Source organism: Rattus norvegicus, chromosome 20, assembly GCF_036323735.1.
Source record: "Rattus norvegicus strain BN/NHsdMcwi chromosome 20, GRCr8, whole genome shotgun sequence".
NCBI classification, from domain to species: Eukaryota; Metazoa; Chordata; class Mammalia; order Rodentia; family Muridae; genus Rattus; species Rattus norvegicus.
In genome coordinates this window covers 6268635-6282500 of record NC_086038.1, presented here as the reverse complement: position 1 = coordinate 6282500, position 13866 = coordinate 6268635, and the positions used below count along the sequence as shown (strand labels likewise).

The 13866-nt window shown below is 51.6% G+C and overlaps 1 protein-coding gene across 2 annotated transcripts in view; it reads right to left on the bottom strand.

Annotated features, from left to right (window-relative positions):
* Def6 (DEF6 guanine nucleotide exchange factor) overlaps positions 1-12178 on the bottom strand; it is a 21402-nt gene extending 9224 nt beyond the window's left edge. Inside the window, exons 1-5 of one of the 2 annotated variants that reach the window (NM_001191717.2) lie at positions 12048-12178; positions 3240-3380; positions 2432-2617; positions 244-480; positions 3-149 (exon numbers count right to left, since the gene is read on the bottom strand). In NM_001191717.2, coding sequence (NP_001178646.1) covers positions 3-149; positions 244-480; positions 2432-2617; positions 3240-3380; positions 12048-12143 — 807 coding nt within the window. In that variant the 5' untranslated portion in view covers positions 12144-12178. Of the gene's footprint in view, positions 1-2; positions 150-243; positions 481-2431; positions 2618-3239; positions 3381-11859; positions 11939-12047 lie in introns of those variants that run through there. The other variant, XM_039098692.2, reaches the window with a different exon arrangement.
* Positions 12179-13866: the final 1688 nt, after the last annotated feature.

The window sequence follows — 13866 nt, the reverse complement described above, 5'->3', positions numbered from 1 at the left end:
ACCTCCACACAGCAGTGCGCGTCCAGGGGTATGGTGCCTCGTTTCTCCTTGCATTCCTCACTCCCAAAGTAGCAGAGGCAGCTGGGTTGCAGCTGGAACCAGCGCTCGGTCCAATTCCTCCTCAGGTGCCCTCTTTTCCACAGATAGCCCTGCGGACAGAGGTGAGGCGGTGAGAGGCCTCCGGGGTCTCCAACACCTCGCCCACTCCCTAGGGTCCCCTCCGGGGCTCCTGGCTTGCCTGACCTGTTTCAGGACGTCTTGGATGAGCTCCTGGTAGACTTCTTGGATGGCCATGCTGAGGGAGTCCTGCCCCACACCCCGCAGGCAGCGGCCTGAGTTGAAGAGCTCCAGAAATTGCCAGACGCTGAGCCCCCCGGAGGTCTGGGCTGATTGGGCGTCCTGGGCCAAGAGTTCCTCCAGCTCCCCGAGGCCCATCTCCAAGCTCAAGCTCCCGAGGAGCTTCTTCAGCAGATACTCAACCTGGAAGAGAGAGGGAGGCCAGTTGACCTCAGCAGACTCCAGGGCAAGGGACAAGGGCATGGGGAGGCCACACACAGGTGGAAACCAGGAGAGAGGTTTTTCTTTTCCTTTTCTTTTTTAAAAAAATATGTATTTATTATTATTATTATTATTATTATTATTATTATTATTATTACATTTTATTTATTATATGAGTACGCTGTCTTCAGACACACCAGAAAAGGGCATCGGATCTCATTACAGATGGTTGTGAGCCACCATGTGGTTGCTGGGAATTGAACTCAGGACCTCTGGAAGAGCAGTCAGTGCTCTTAACCGCTGAGCCATCTCTCCAGCCCGAGAGAGGTTTTTCCATGGGTCCCACAGCCCAGACATCCTCCGTCTTCCCTGTCCTAAGACCACCTCCTCTCTGCTATAAACTAAAAGTAGGGTCATGGTGAGCTTGGTGGTACACGCCCTGCACTTGCTTGGGACGCAGAGGCAGGCAGGCCCCTGTGAGGGTTTTCTGTGAGGTTTTCTTTTGGGTTTTCAAGATAAGATTTCTCTGCATAGCTGCTCTGGCTGTCCTGGAACTCACTCTGTAGACCAGACTGGCCTCAAACTCGGAGATCTATCTGCCTCTGCCTCCCAAGTGCTGGGATTAGAGGTGTATGCCTTCATGGCCTGGTCTAGATCTCTGTAAGGTTAAGGCAAGTGTGTTCTATATAGTATGGCCTGGTATAAAGAAATAGATAGATAGATAGATAGATAGATAGATAGATAGATAGATAGATAGATAGATAGAGAATTGGGTCAGGTGGGACTTGAGAGGCCAGGCAGAGTGGCAAATCACCACATCAGACATAGTATAAGAACTCTCCTACCTGGCCAGGGTGGTGGTGGTGCACACCTTTAATCCCAGCATCCAAGAGGCAGAGGTAGGTGGATCTCTGTGAGTTCAAGGCCAGCGTGCTCTACAGAGTGAGTTTCAGGACAGCCAGGGCTACACAGAGAAACTCGTCTTGTAAGAGCAAAAAGAAAAAACCCTCTACCCGATGCAGTCAACTTCGCGTATGATGAAAACCAAGGAGCCATGTGGGAAGTGACTTTCCTTCAAGTCCCACAGCACACAGGAGGCAGCCAGGACTCCATTTGGATTTCTGATTCCAAAGCCAATCTCCAACCCTTGAGAGCCTTCCCTTGTGGGAGATCAGTGGGACCAGGGTTGGGGGTAAGCAGGGCAGGCACAGGAAACCCATGGTAGACGAACAGGAAGTGGTGGTTGGGGTACATCCTGCTTCAGTCCGTTCTCACAGCGGCATGGGCCTTCCTACTCGCTGAGGGACTGCTCTGCCCCAACTGGCAAGAACCTGCTGAGAGTGCCCACACTGACTTCAGCAACTTGGGAAACTCTCTTTACGAATGACACTCTAGGGGGACCACTGGGGGTTTAGTAGAAAGTATTCGTTCAGATCTCCTATTTCCCCCAGAACTAAGGAAGCAGAGCCCAGGCTCCTGGCCTCTTCCCCCAGCATGCTTTGTATCATTGGAGTCTGTTTGGCTCTCCAGTTTTAAAAAAAAATAAAGGAAACCTCTGGGGCCAAGGCCAGACTTGGTTGCCCACCTTGAGTAACTAGGGAGTTACTGTCTGCACACTGCTTCCCTTTCCCTGAACAAACGACTTTTCTAGAGTACCTCTGGGCCTAACCCTGCTATTCCACTGAATCCCGCTGCGGGATCTGAATGGTCTTTAAAAGCTTAGCAGTGTGCCGGGCCTTTATGCTGCCACAGAATGTAAACGTCTGTGGCTCATTTTCTTCCTTCAAGAACTTGGCGGAGTCCCCCGATGGGAAATGGGTTAATGGTAAAGTTAGGGGATCTGCGAATGCCCAAAGGTACTGTCTTCCTCTAAGGCTTTGCCAGGGGTTGGGCCCTCAGTGACTCCACCCTCTGGCTCTGACGTCACCCTTACCTCATCCGGAACCATGATCAGCGGGTACTTGTCCTCAGACAGGAAGTTGAAGAGGCACCAGAGACGGAAAGCGTCCTGATTGGAGAGCAGGCTGTTTCCGTTGCCTTCAACTCGGTAGTTCTTCTTGGCCGTCAGTGTCCAGCACAACTCATCAAAGTGCTCCTTAACGAAAGCCCCCTCCTCCACCTGCCGTGAGGCATGCGAGTCAGCCAGCTTCTTCATCCTCGTGTACTCTCAGATGAAGCTCCAGCCTGGCGTCTTGAGTTCGTCTACAGACACCCCCCCCCCACTTCCCCATCCTGCCAAACCCAAGGCTGAACTCAAGTTGGCTCAGACTCTCCAGTGTTTCCCACCTTCACACCCTAGCTTCTGTGGCAAGAATGAAACTAATTTCTCAGCCCTTGGGAGAGAGGAAGGGAAGCCCAGGGGATGAGAACCTGCGAAGACAGGAACAGCCGAGAAGAGTAGGGTGGAAGTTAGTGTGGGCTTAGGCAAGGAGACATGGGGAGCTTAAGAGAGAGGACAGGGCTGGGGATTTAGCTCAGTGGTAGAGCGCTTACCTAGGAAGCGCAAGGCCCTGGGTTCGGTACCCAGCTCCGGAAAAAAAAAAAAAAAAAAAAAAAAAAAGAGGTGCAAAAAGAGAGAGGACAGACAATAGAGCGGAGGTGGCTGCAGTGGTGATTGGAGATTGAGGGGCAGGAACAGACAGCATAGATAGAAATGCGAGTTTACTGGGGAATGGAGTGTTTGGGTAGAAGGCAGGGTATTAGGGTGCTGGGGGAGGGGCGCTCCCCCACGAGCTCCTCACCTTGTCTAGGATGTACTTGTTGAGGTAGGGCATGTATCCTTGACTGGACACGGGGCCGTCGTCGTCATCCCGGAAGTGTTCCTCCAGGGCCACGGGGTCATGAGGGATGTGAAGGACCGTGTACAGGTTGTGGGACAGCACCTTGGACAGAGCAACAGGTTGCTTTTCTGCATCCCAATCCGACTTTGGCCAGAAGACCGAGTCCACCTGGTCTGCTCACTGGCCCATGCCCTGCCTTGCTTGGCTGAGTTCTCTGTGAGCATCATCCTGTTCAACACACAGGAGCAGACTCTTGTGTCCCTCGTTCACATCACTGCCGTAGCAACCATCCCTGTCTGTCCCCAGGTGACAGAGGATAAACTCTGAGGGCCCACTCAGCTGGCAGAGCTGGGATTCAGACCCGGGAGGATACTTCCCCATTATTTTGTTGTTATTTTGTTACACATTGAGAGCCCAGGAGCTGGGTTTCAGACTACAAAGGACTCTTCCTGGTTATTTTGTTACACGTCAGGAGCCCAGACGTGGTGAGATTTCAGAGCCCAAGGTCTGGTCACGAACCAGCGCTAGGCTATCTATCTGCAGGGAGTAAGTGGGTCATTCTGGGGCAGGACCCTTGACTTCGTCACTTTTAACCAAAGACTCAATATTTAGGGTGCCATGTGCATGTAGGCAAGTGTGATGTGAGGAGGGGTCCCCTGAACAGGGAAGCGAGCTAAAGAAGATTCAGAGAATGCCCGTGAGAAATGGTCAGTGAGAAATGGTCCCCCATGAGATGGAGAAAAGGGAGGAATGGTAGCAAAGTGGCAGTGATAGCCTGTGGGGTGGGGTGGGTAATGGCTAAGGAGATTGGTGATGCTAAGACAAAGGGCTGATTTGAACTAGAAGATTCGGTTAAAAAAAAGAGGGGGAGGGGGTTTTGGGGGAAATTCTGTTACAATGCTTAATCACCGACAGTGTGGTTAAAATAATGTTAAAAATAATAGTCACAGGGGTTGGGGATTTAGCTCAGCGGTAGAGCACTTGCCTAGCAAGTGCAAGGCTCTGGGTTCGGTCCCTAGCTCCGAAAACAAAACAAAACAAAACAAAACAAAAACAAAACAAAAATAATAGTCACTTATTGGGTGGGGAATGGTAGAGCATGCCTTTGGTCCCTGTACTCAGAAGGCAGAGGCAGGAGGTCTCTGTGAGTTCCAGGCCATTCTGGCCTACATAGAGAGTTCCAGGCCAGCCATGGATGCACAGTGAGAGACCCTGTCTGAAAGAAGAGGTGTTGTCTGTCCCCAGGTACCAGCCACTGCATAAAGTGACCTAAAATTTCTTATTACATTTATTCATCAGGCTTAAGCCAAGCTGTAGATGCAGAGGTCGGAGGACAACTTGAAGGACCCAGTTTTTTTTTTTTTCCTTCCACCATGTCAGGCTCATCAGTAAACACCTTTACACACTGGGTCGTCCTTCCAGCCCAAATTGCTGTTTTAATTAAAGAAAAAGAATGTAAAGGCATCACAAGCATGGTGAGCAGACGTGGTGAGCAGACATGCGGTCCTGGCATTTTGGGAGGAGGAAGGAAGAATCAGGAATTGGAGGCTAGCCTAGGCTACATGAGACTCTCAAAAAACCAAATAAATAATTTGTGTGTGTGTGTGTGTGTGTGCACGTGCATGTGTTGTGTGTGTGCATGTGCATATGTATGTGTGTGTGTGTGTGTGTGTGTGTGTGTGTACTATGCTAAGGGATGATGCCAGTACCTTGCTAATGCTAGGTGAAGTGTTCTACCACTGAGCTGTTCTCCCAGCCCCATTCCTGGAATTCTGGCTGTGAGAGCCAGTAAATACCCTTTCCCTTAAACCCTCTGCGTTTCTCCTTATGACTTAGATCCAAGAAAGTTCTGGCTAATGTATCTGTGGTCCATCTAAGGGGTGTTGTTAGCTCAAGGTTCAGCATTTAAAAGTCCAGTGACTGCTTCAATAACACAGTGCAGGACACCCCCAGTCTTTTTTATTTTTATTATTACCTTTTGTTTTGTTTTGTTTTTTTTTTTTTCGGAGCTGGGGACCGAACCCAGGGCCTTGCTAGGGCCTTGCTCTTGCTAGGCAAGCGCTCTACCACTGAGCTAAATCCCCAACCCCTTGTTTTGTTTTTGAAACGGGGTTTCCTTCTGTAGCCCTGGCTGTCCTGGAACTCTGTAGACCAGGCTGGCCTCGAACACACAAAGATCTGGAGCCTCTGCCTCCAGAGTGCTGGGATTAAAGGGCACCACAGACTGTTTAAAATGACAGTATGGGGGCTGGAGAGATGGCTCAGCGGTTAAGAGCACTGACTGCTCTTCCAGAGGTCCTGAGTTCAAATCCCAGCAACCACATGGTGGCTCACAACCATCTGTAATGGGATCTGATGCCTTCTTCTGGTGTGTCTGAAGACAGCTACATTGTACTCATATACATAAAATAAATAAATCTTTAAAAAAAAAGAAAAAGAAAATGATGGTATGGGGGTTGAGGATTTAGCTCAGTGGTAGAGCACTTGCCTAGCAAGCGCAAGGCCCTGAGTTTGGTCCCCAGCTCCAAAAAAAAAAGTAAAAATAAAATAAAATGATGGGGGGTTGGGGATTTAGCTCAGTGGTAAAGCGCTTGCCTAGGAAGCGCAAGGCCCTGGGTTCAGTCCCCAGCTCCGAAAAAAAGAACCAAAAAAAAAAAAAAATGATGGTATGCACCTGAGAGTCCCATCTGCTGTGTCTCTTCTCAAAGCACCTACTTGAGGATGCTTCCTGGAAAGCCTCAACCAAATGGCTACTCTCTAGTAAGGACGGGGGGCATGGGAAGGCATGTGTGGTCTTGGATAAACCCCTTCACGCTCTGAGCCTTGGTTTTGCTTTCAATAAAATGGGCTGTAGCTGCTGTGGACTGTGAGATGTGCAGGCTCGGGTCTGCATGCAGGGAATGTGACTGTCTAGTGGGGAAAGTGGGTTTGTTGTTGTTTTTGAAAATCTATTTGTCAAAGATGCAAAAGACAGTAACAGCAAACACTAAGGAAATGGGAGCTTTAATAACCTACCACCAGCATTGAGTTAGTTTTAGATATAGTTGTGCATATAACTTTAAAACTATATGAATAGATAATAATATATAAGTATATGTATATTGCGTTGCCAAGGCTGGCCTTAAACTCACAATTAACCAAATATCACCTTGAATCAAGGTCCTCCTGTTTCCACCTCCCAAAGCTGAGAATACAGAAGTAGGTCACCATCACTGGCTACATTAGACATCTTCATGGTGTTCGGGAATCTCTCATTTTAAAATCGGGTGTGGGCTGCAGAGATGGCGCAGGTTAAGAGCACTTGCTGCTCTTCCACAAGACCTTAAGTTCAGTTCCTGACGTCTACATCAGGTAGCTCACAGCTGCCTGTAACTCAGGACATCTGAGGGACTGGAGAGATGGTTCAGTGGTTAGAGCACTGACTGCTCTCCCAGAGGTCCTGAGTTCAAATCCCAGCAACCACATGGTGGCTCACAACCATCTGTAATGGGATCTGATGCCCTCTTCTGGTGTGTCTGAAGACAGTGTGCTCATAAAATAAGCAAATCATATACATATATACATACATATATATGTCTTTAAAATTGGATGTGACCTTTGACCCAGAATTTCTTTTATTTTTTTCATTTTACTAAGATTCATCTGACTTTTAATTATGTGATGTGTGTGCCTGTGCCTATCTACGTGTGGGTATGTGCGGATAACTGTGGGTCCCCTTAGAGGCCAGAGAAGGACATCAGTTTCCCTGGAGCCGGAGTTATACAGGCTGTGAGCCATCTGATGTGGGTGCCAACCTCGGCTGGATCTTCAAGAGAATATGAACTCTTAACTACTTAGTTATTCCTAGGTCTTAAATATCTCTTTAAATAAAAGTAATCTAAAAGACGATGGAAACTTTAAGTGTATGGGTATTTTTTTGCCTGCATATCTGGCTGTGCACTGTGTGTATGCAGTGCCTGCACAGGCCGGCAAAGGGTGTCAGATCGCCTGGAACTGCAGTTATAGACAGCCGTGAGCCCGACCCAGGTTGGGTCGTCTGCAAGAGCAGTTAGTGCTTCAAGAGCCATCCCTAAGGTGTTTGTTTTCACATTAATTTATTTGCGGGGTTGGGGGGGGAGGGCGGGGAGGAGGAGTGTAAACACCTCACAGCTCTTAGAAGTCACTCAGGCGGCAGACACAGATTCAGGGAGGACATCCACCGAGCTCTGGGGGAAGGGTTTGGCTTAGAAGTTCCGAATGGGTGACATCCCGGAACTCGCAAACGGGACAGCGCAAGATCATTTCATAGCGCAACTTAATGACCAGGCAGAGTAATGATAGCTGTTAAGGGTACACTTTGTTGTCTAAATCTATTATTTTAACAGCTCGTGTGTGGTGCTCAGAGGACAACCTATGGGGAGTCAGTTCTCTCCTTGCAACAGGGGGGTGCCCTGGATCAAACTGGCGACGTGGCTTGGCAGCAGGTGCGTTGACCTGCTGAGTTCTGCCAGCCCGTCTGTTGTTTAGCCCTGGAATAAGCATTGTCTTTATGACAGACAAAAATGGAGGAGGGGTATTTAAGACAGGTGCCCCTCCGTAGCCTCCCCGTCCTACCTCACTCAGTGTTCTGGTGCTGGGATCAAAGGTCAATATCATCTTGCTTCTTTATAGAACTGGAGTTATGAGGAGGAAGTTGTAAGTCACCATGTGGGTCCACAGCTCTTAACCACTGAGCCATCTCTCCAACCCATTCCTGTTCTGTTTGTAGAGACAGGCTCTCAGCTAGTCTGGGCTGGTCTCAAACCCATCCCGCATGACCTCGAACTCCTGATCCTCTTGCCTCTAACGTGTTCTCTAGCATGGCCAGCTTAGGCGGTGCTCGACTAAACCAACCCTGGGCCCCGTGCACACTTGCACAAGGCCTCCGTCCACTAAGCTGCGTCTCCAGGCCTGTTCCCTTCCTCGGATGTTCATTTGTATCCACCTACACATCCCGGTTTCCTCATCTGTGCCCTACATGACTGACTCCGCAGAACCCCAGGGCTGGGGCTGTCAGTCGTCTGGATGAGGAGGTGGGACTTGAGGCTCTAGATGCTTGGGGCCCTCTGCACAGAGAGGCTGACCTCAGACTGCGAGACTTTCCTACGCCTGAAAGTGGGGTGAGGGGCGGGACCGGGCGGGAAAGGAAAGAGCAGGGGTGGGGCAGGAGCTCACTGCAGATTTCAATCAGCACCCCGGGGGCCAGGAGGTAGGGACTCATTATCTGAGCTTTGCAGGTAAAGAAATGGAGGCTTGGGAGGAAGTGAGGTGCCCAGGGTCTAGCTTCAAGGTTCCCCCACGTTGGTCTCCACGGGAGCAGGTGAAACTGAAAGACCTACCCCTCCCTGACTCACAGTTTCCAGGGGGTGGGGTCTGGGCGTCTGCATTTTCTATGTGCTGTCATCTGGAGTCCCTCAGTCCCTGACCTCAGAGTGGACAGCCCTGTGCCTAGAAGGCTCCTCTGTAGGTGTGGGATGAAGCCCTTCTCCCCGGGGACCCAGGAAATTGGCTGTCGTGTCTCCACTGACCATGAGAATAGAAGGTCTGGCTCTGCAGTACCCAGCCCTCAGATCCTGGACCTCTGTCCGGGGAGGTGGGGGGAGGGGCGCACACAAAGTGGGAACCCCACAAAAGCAACAGGCAGTGACTTCGAAAAGCACAAGCAATCCCTCTCCTAAACAGACTACTCTGTCAATTTTTCCTTATTGGTTTGGTTTTTCTTTCTTTTTTCTTTTTTGGATAGGATCTTACATTGTAGCCCAGGCTGTCCTCAACTTCTCAGCAATCCTCCTACCTCAGCCCCCACCCCACCCCCGGCCTCCCGGCACTCAGTGGTGGGGATCACAGGTGTGACCTCTGCATAGGTTCCAAGTCATTCTCTTAGAAGATACAGCCAGGCATGGTGACATAGGCCATTAGCACCTGGAAGACGCAGAAGTGTGAGTTGGAGGCTAGCCTGGGCTACACTGAGTGCTGGGATTAAAGGCAAGGTACTGTGGCAAGACCTCCCAGTCTGAGTCCACCAGGGCAGGACAGTTCTTCTCACTGGTCCGTTTCCACCGTTTACACCAAGCTAGACGAAAGTCGAACTTTCTAAAGCAACGAAACGCAGTACAGACCTTGCAGGAGGAAGGTGCTTGTCCTGACCCAGCTAACTGAACTCAATGTCTGGGACCTACCTGGTGGAAGGAGAGAACTGGCTTCCTAAGCTGTCCTCTGACCTTTACATATACACTGCAGTCATCACACACACACACACACACACACACACACACACACACACGTGTAAATGCAATAACATGTAAATAAGAAGAGTAGAAGAGTGCTGGGCAGCCGAGGATAAAACAATCAGAACAGAGCAAACAAAACAAAAAAAGCAAATAAGACTTCATGGAAGAAAAGCGCCTTTCTCCCGCCCTCCACTCCCTACCCCCAGAAAAAAAACCAAACCACTCTCCATCCTCTGGGTTTGTTTGCATCTTGATTTTTTTTTTTTTTTGAGACAATCCCTGGGGTGTCCTGCTTCAGCCTTAAGGACTGGGATGGCAGGTGTGACCCCACATACAGCCCCTTGGGCTTTTCTCAACCCTTTCCTCTCTTCCTCTGGCCTCAGCAGGAAGCACCAGGCTAGCCAAGGCAGCCCTCCATGAGCACTTGGAGGGGAGAAGAGGCGATTCAGACATAGCCTGATCTGGGGTTGGGATGTGGGGGGTGGGTTTCTACAGCTTCCTACTTGTCCGCAGCAGAGAGTACCAAGGCTAGGACCATCTAAACCCAAGCCCTCCCCTCATCTCTACAGGAGACAGGGTGTACCCCGCTGGTGTATCTCTCTGTCCTCTGCTTCTTCCTCTGCCTTCTGACCACTTCTCCATTACTCTTCTCTGCCTCTCCCCACCTCCAACAGTGTTATTACTTCCCTCCCAGCCCAGCATCCACCACAGAGGGCCCCCAGGAGAGAAACCCTTCCCTCACATGCAGGGGCCTTGGCATTTCTGCCTCACCTCCACGTGGCCCCAAACTCTCTGTTTGAGAGTGGACAAGTTTCCTGTCGGGCAGATGTGACATTTACTGTTAGTCCTGTACGGTCAGAGATGTCACTGCGACTGGGCTGTACTCGAGCTGGGAGGTGCGCAGTGAGCACTCTTAGAGAATCTTCCCCAGAAATGCTCAACCTGTGGCTGCCCGGGGAGTGGGGGTGGGGTGGGAATGGGGCCAGTCAGAAGCTAACCCAGAGGCGAGGGGTGGGGGGGTGGGGGGTGGGGGATGAGGGGGGAGACTCTAGTTGGGAGGCCTTCCTGACTGATAACACCAAAAAATTAGAACTGCCTGAGGGCTGTACCCTCTGCACATAGGTCACAGGGAGAGCCTAGAGAGGGGTCAGAAGTCACAGAGATGGAACACAGAAGCCATGTGGTAGGGTACTAGAGAGACAGAGTGGGGGGGGGGAAGGCGAGTGGGGGCACAGTTTCTACAGGAGTGGTATCTGGACGATCTAGTTTTCTTTCATGGGCAGAACTCGACCAGGCGGGATGAGGGGGGCTTACATGGGAAGGGCTAACCTGCCTCTCTAGGGAACCAGAGGTGGTATTGGACTCTCTCCTTCCTGGGGGAGTTAGATCAGGCGTTAGATGCTCCCAAATCCAGCTAAGGGGGGAAGGGGGGGACACAACTAACTGGAGCATCTGAGTTCCTAGGACCCAACTTCAGCAATATCGGGGTTGAGATGGAGGTGGGCCTGGCCTATTCTGTCCCGTTTGCCTCCCAGGCTTCCTGTCTTGGTTGTGAACAGTGGAAGTTGTAAATAGCCCCACTCTTCTGAGGGGAGAGTGGAAGGGAGACACAGCCTCGAGTGGAGCATTAGATGAAGTATTTACAGAGACTGACTGGACCCCTAGCAGGGTCAGAGAGTTGAGGCTGCTTTGACACTGGGCTCCGGGTCTCCCTGGCTCCTGCAGACTCCAGACCTCTGGTGTCTCCCCCTACATCCCCTACCCCAACCCCAACCCCCTGGGAAGAGGACACCTACCCAGGAAGGAGAGAGAGCTGTCCAGGCCTAATGGTTTTAAGATGATATGAGTGGTACAGAGGCGGGGGCGGGGGGGGGGGTGTGAGTTGGGATGGGGGTGGTCACTAAAGAAGGAGTTTTCTCAGGCCTGGCTTCCCCTGCTACCCTCAGCCTGAGGTCTCAAGACATAAGATAAACACCCCAACCTGTTGTGTTCCTGTGCTGACAGGCAGAGCAGGACGGTGAGCCGTGAGCCACAAACACTGTGGAGCCTTGGCCATGACCCCTTAGCTGGCCCACATTAGCCCTCGCTTTGCAAATGGAGGAGGCTCTCGGCTCCAAAGGGAGTAACTGGCAAGCACTAACTAACTGTCTTTCTTCAAAGCCATGAGGAAGCCACAGGGAGGAGCGGGGTACGTGCCCAAGCATGACGCTGGGGAACCCACAAGGAGCCTAGGAGGGGGCCTGGCTACTGAAGAAACTCAGAACTTCGCGATGCCGCCTCCACTGTCTAGTCAGGGTACTTGGTTCTGGACGGTGGGTTCTGGTGACACAAACCTGGGGCCTCTGGGAAGCATCCACTGAGCTCCGCTGGTTTTGTCACTCCACGTCAAGACTCCACCCAGGGCCAGGGCTGCTGGATGGTAAGGTGTCTGCCGGTAGCAAGGGCTTCCGTGGCTGACTCCCAGGGGTGGGAACTGGTGTGGTGAGTCAGCCTCCCCTGAGCCCCAAGGATGCCCCCTTACCTTGAGTTGAGACTTGGAGACCTTGCCGCTTTTCTCCACGTCCAGTGCAGTGAAGGCGTACCAGATGGATTTGAGCAGCTCCTTGCGCAGGGCCATGGCTGAGGTGCCCGCCCCGGCCCAGGGGCGGCTCTGACACCAAGATCCGGTTTCAGGAAATGCAAACGGCTGCAGACCGCAGAGAGAGGCCCTGGCGCGCAGCAGAGCGAGAGCTCCACCTGCCTGCTCCCTCTTGCTTCCAGCGCCTGGCCAGTTGTTCGAGCCACACTCCACTTCTCACTCCTTGCAAGGGACCAGAGCTATCCTTCCCCGAGATAGACCCCCTCCTTGGCTGGGCCTGGCTCCCTCAGACTTTAGAAGTCTGCTTGTCCCAGTACCTTTCTTTCTTTTTTTTTTTTTTCTTTTCTTTTTTTTCGGAGCTGGGGACTGAACCCAGGTCCCAGTACCTTTCAAGGCTCCCGGTGTTATCTCTAGAGGACAGAAGGCAGGCCCTTCCAGATATGGAGGGAGGCAGGATCAGGTGTCTAGCTTACCAAGTGGATGAGATTGGACCAGTTACTCCTGAGAGTCTATTCTTAGTAAGTTCCTACCTCACAGGGCTTGTGTGGATGTCGGAGACCGGACATAAAGAAAACTATAGGCTTGGGACAGGACATTTCTCTTCGGGCCACCTAGCAGGACCTCAGTGAGGAGTTCTACAAAAGCAAAAGTCACCTAACCGGAGGAAGCATGGAGCCAGCGCGTCTCCAGGATGGGGTGGGTGCCTTGGCACTTTGGTTTGCTATCCCCTCCCCCTGCCCCCTGGCCTTGGCTCTAATAGAAACTTCAGGATGCTGTCCACTTTGTACCTGGTGGCCTTAAAGACACCAAAGGCTGTATTTAGGCACACGGTGTGTGTGTGGGGGGGGGGGCGGCCTTGACAGTGAGGCTCACCTCAGAGGCCCTGGCAGGGGCAAGCCAGGGGCAGCCTCCACTTCCTCAGATGCGATGCCCACATAGATCATGGTGGCCATTAAATTTCAATGAAGCTTTCTGGAGGCTAATTCTGGAGCATGCATGCACTCGCGCATACACACACACGCACGCACGCACGCACGCACGCACGGACGCACGCACGCACGCACGCACGGACGCACGCACGGACGCACGCACGCACGCACGCACACTCCCAGGGAAGCACCCCTATCCCCTCCACTTACACAGGGCTGACGTCCAGAGTAAACAGCAAACAGGATTTGGGGACACACACTATAGCTTCTCTCTTGGGAGTTCTAAAACTTGAGTTTGAGACCACCTAGGCTACAAAGAACAATTCTGCCTCAAAAACAAACAAGGCTGGGTAGTGGTAGCACATGCCTTTAGTCCCAGCTCTCGGGGGGCAGAGGCAGGCGGATCTCTGAGTTTGAGGTCAGCCTGGTCTAATAGAGTAATTTCAGGACAGCCGGGGCTACACAGAGAAACCTGTCTTGGGGGAGAAAAAAACAGGAAAAAAGAAACCAAAAAACCTAAAAAAAAAAAAAAAAAAAGATCCCAGATAAGCAACAGCAAATGTGGGCTTTCTGGGTAGCCCAGGAGAGGATGCACTTATGCACCTGGTCCTTGATTTCCTGGCTCTATTCTCAGGTGGCAGGAAGGGGCTGGGGGCTCATTAGAGCATCGTATAGGAGGGAGGAAGAGTCACGCCGACTCCTACGATGTTCCTACACAGCTGTGGTTAGCAGTACAGCTGTTCCTCAGGAGTTACCTCCAGCACCTGTCCTGCTTTGGCCACTCTGGCCTCTCTCGTTCTTCAGTAGGGTTCCTAGATGTCCTGCCCACTCAC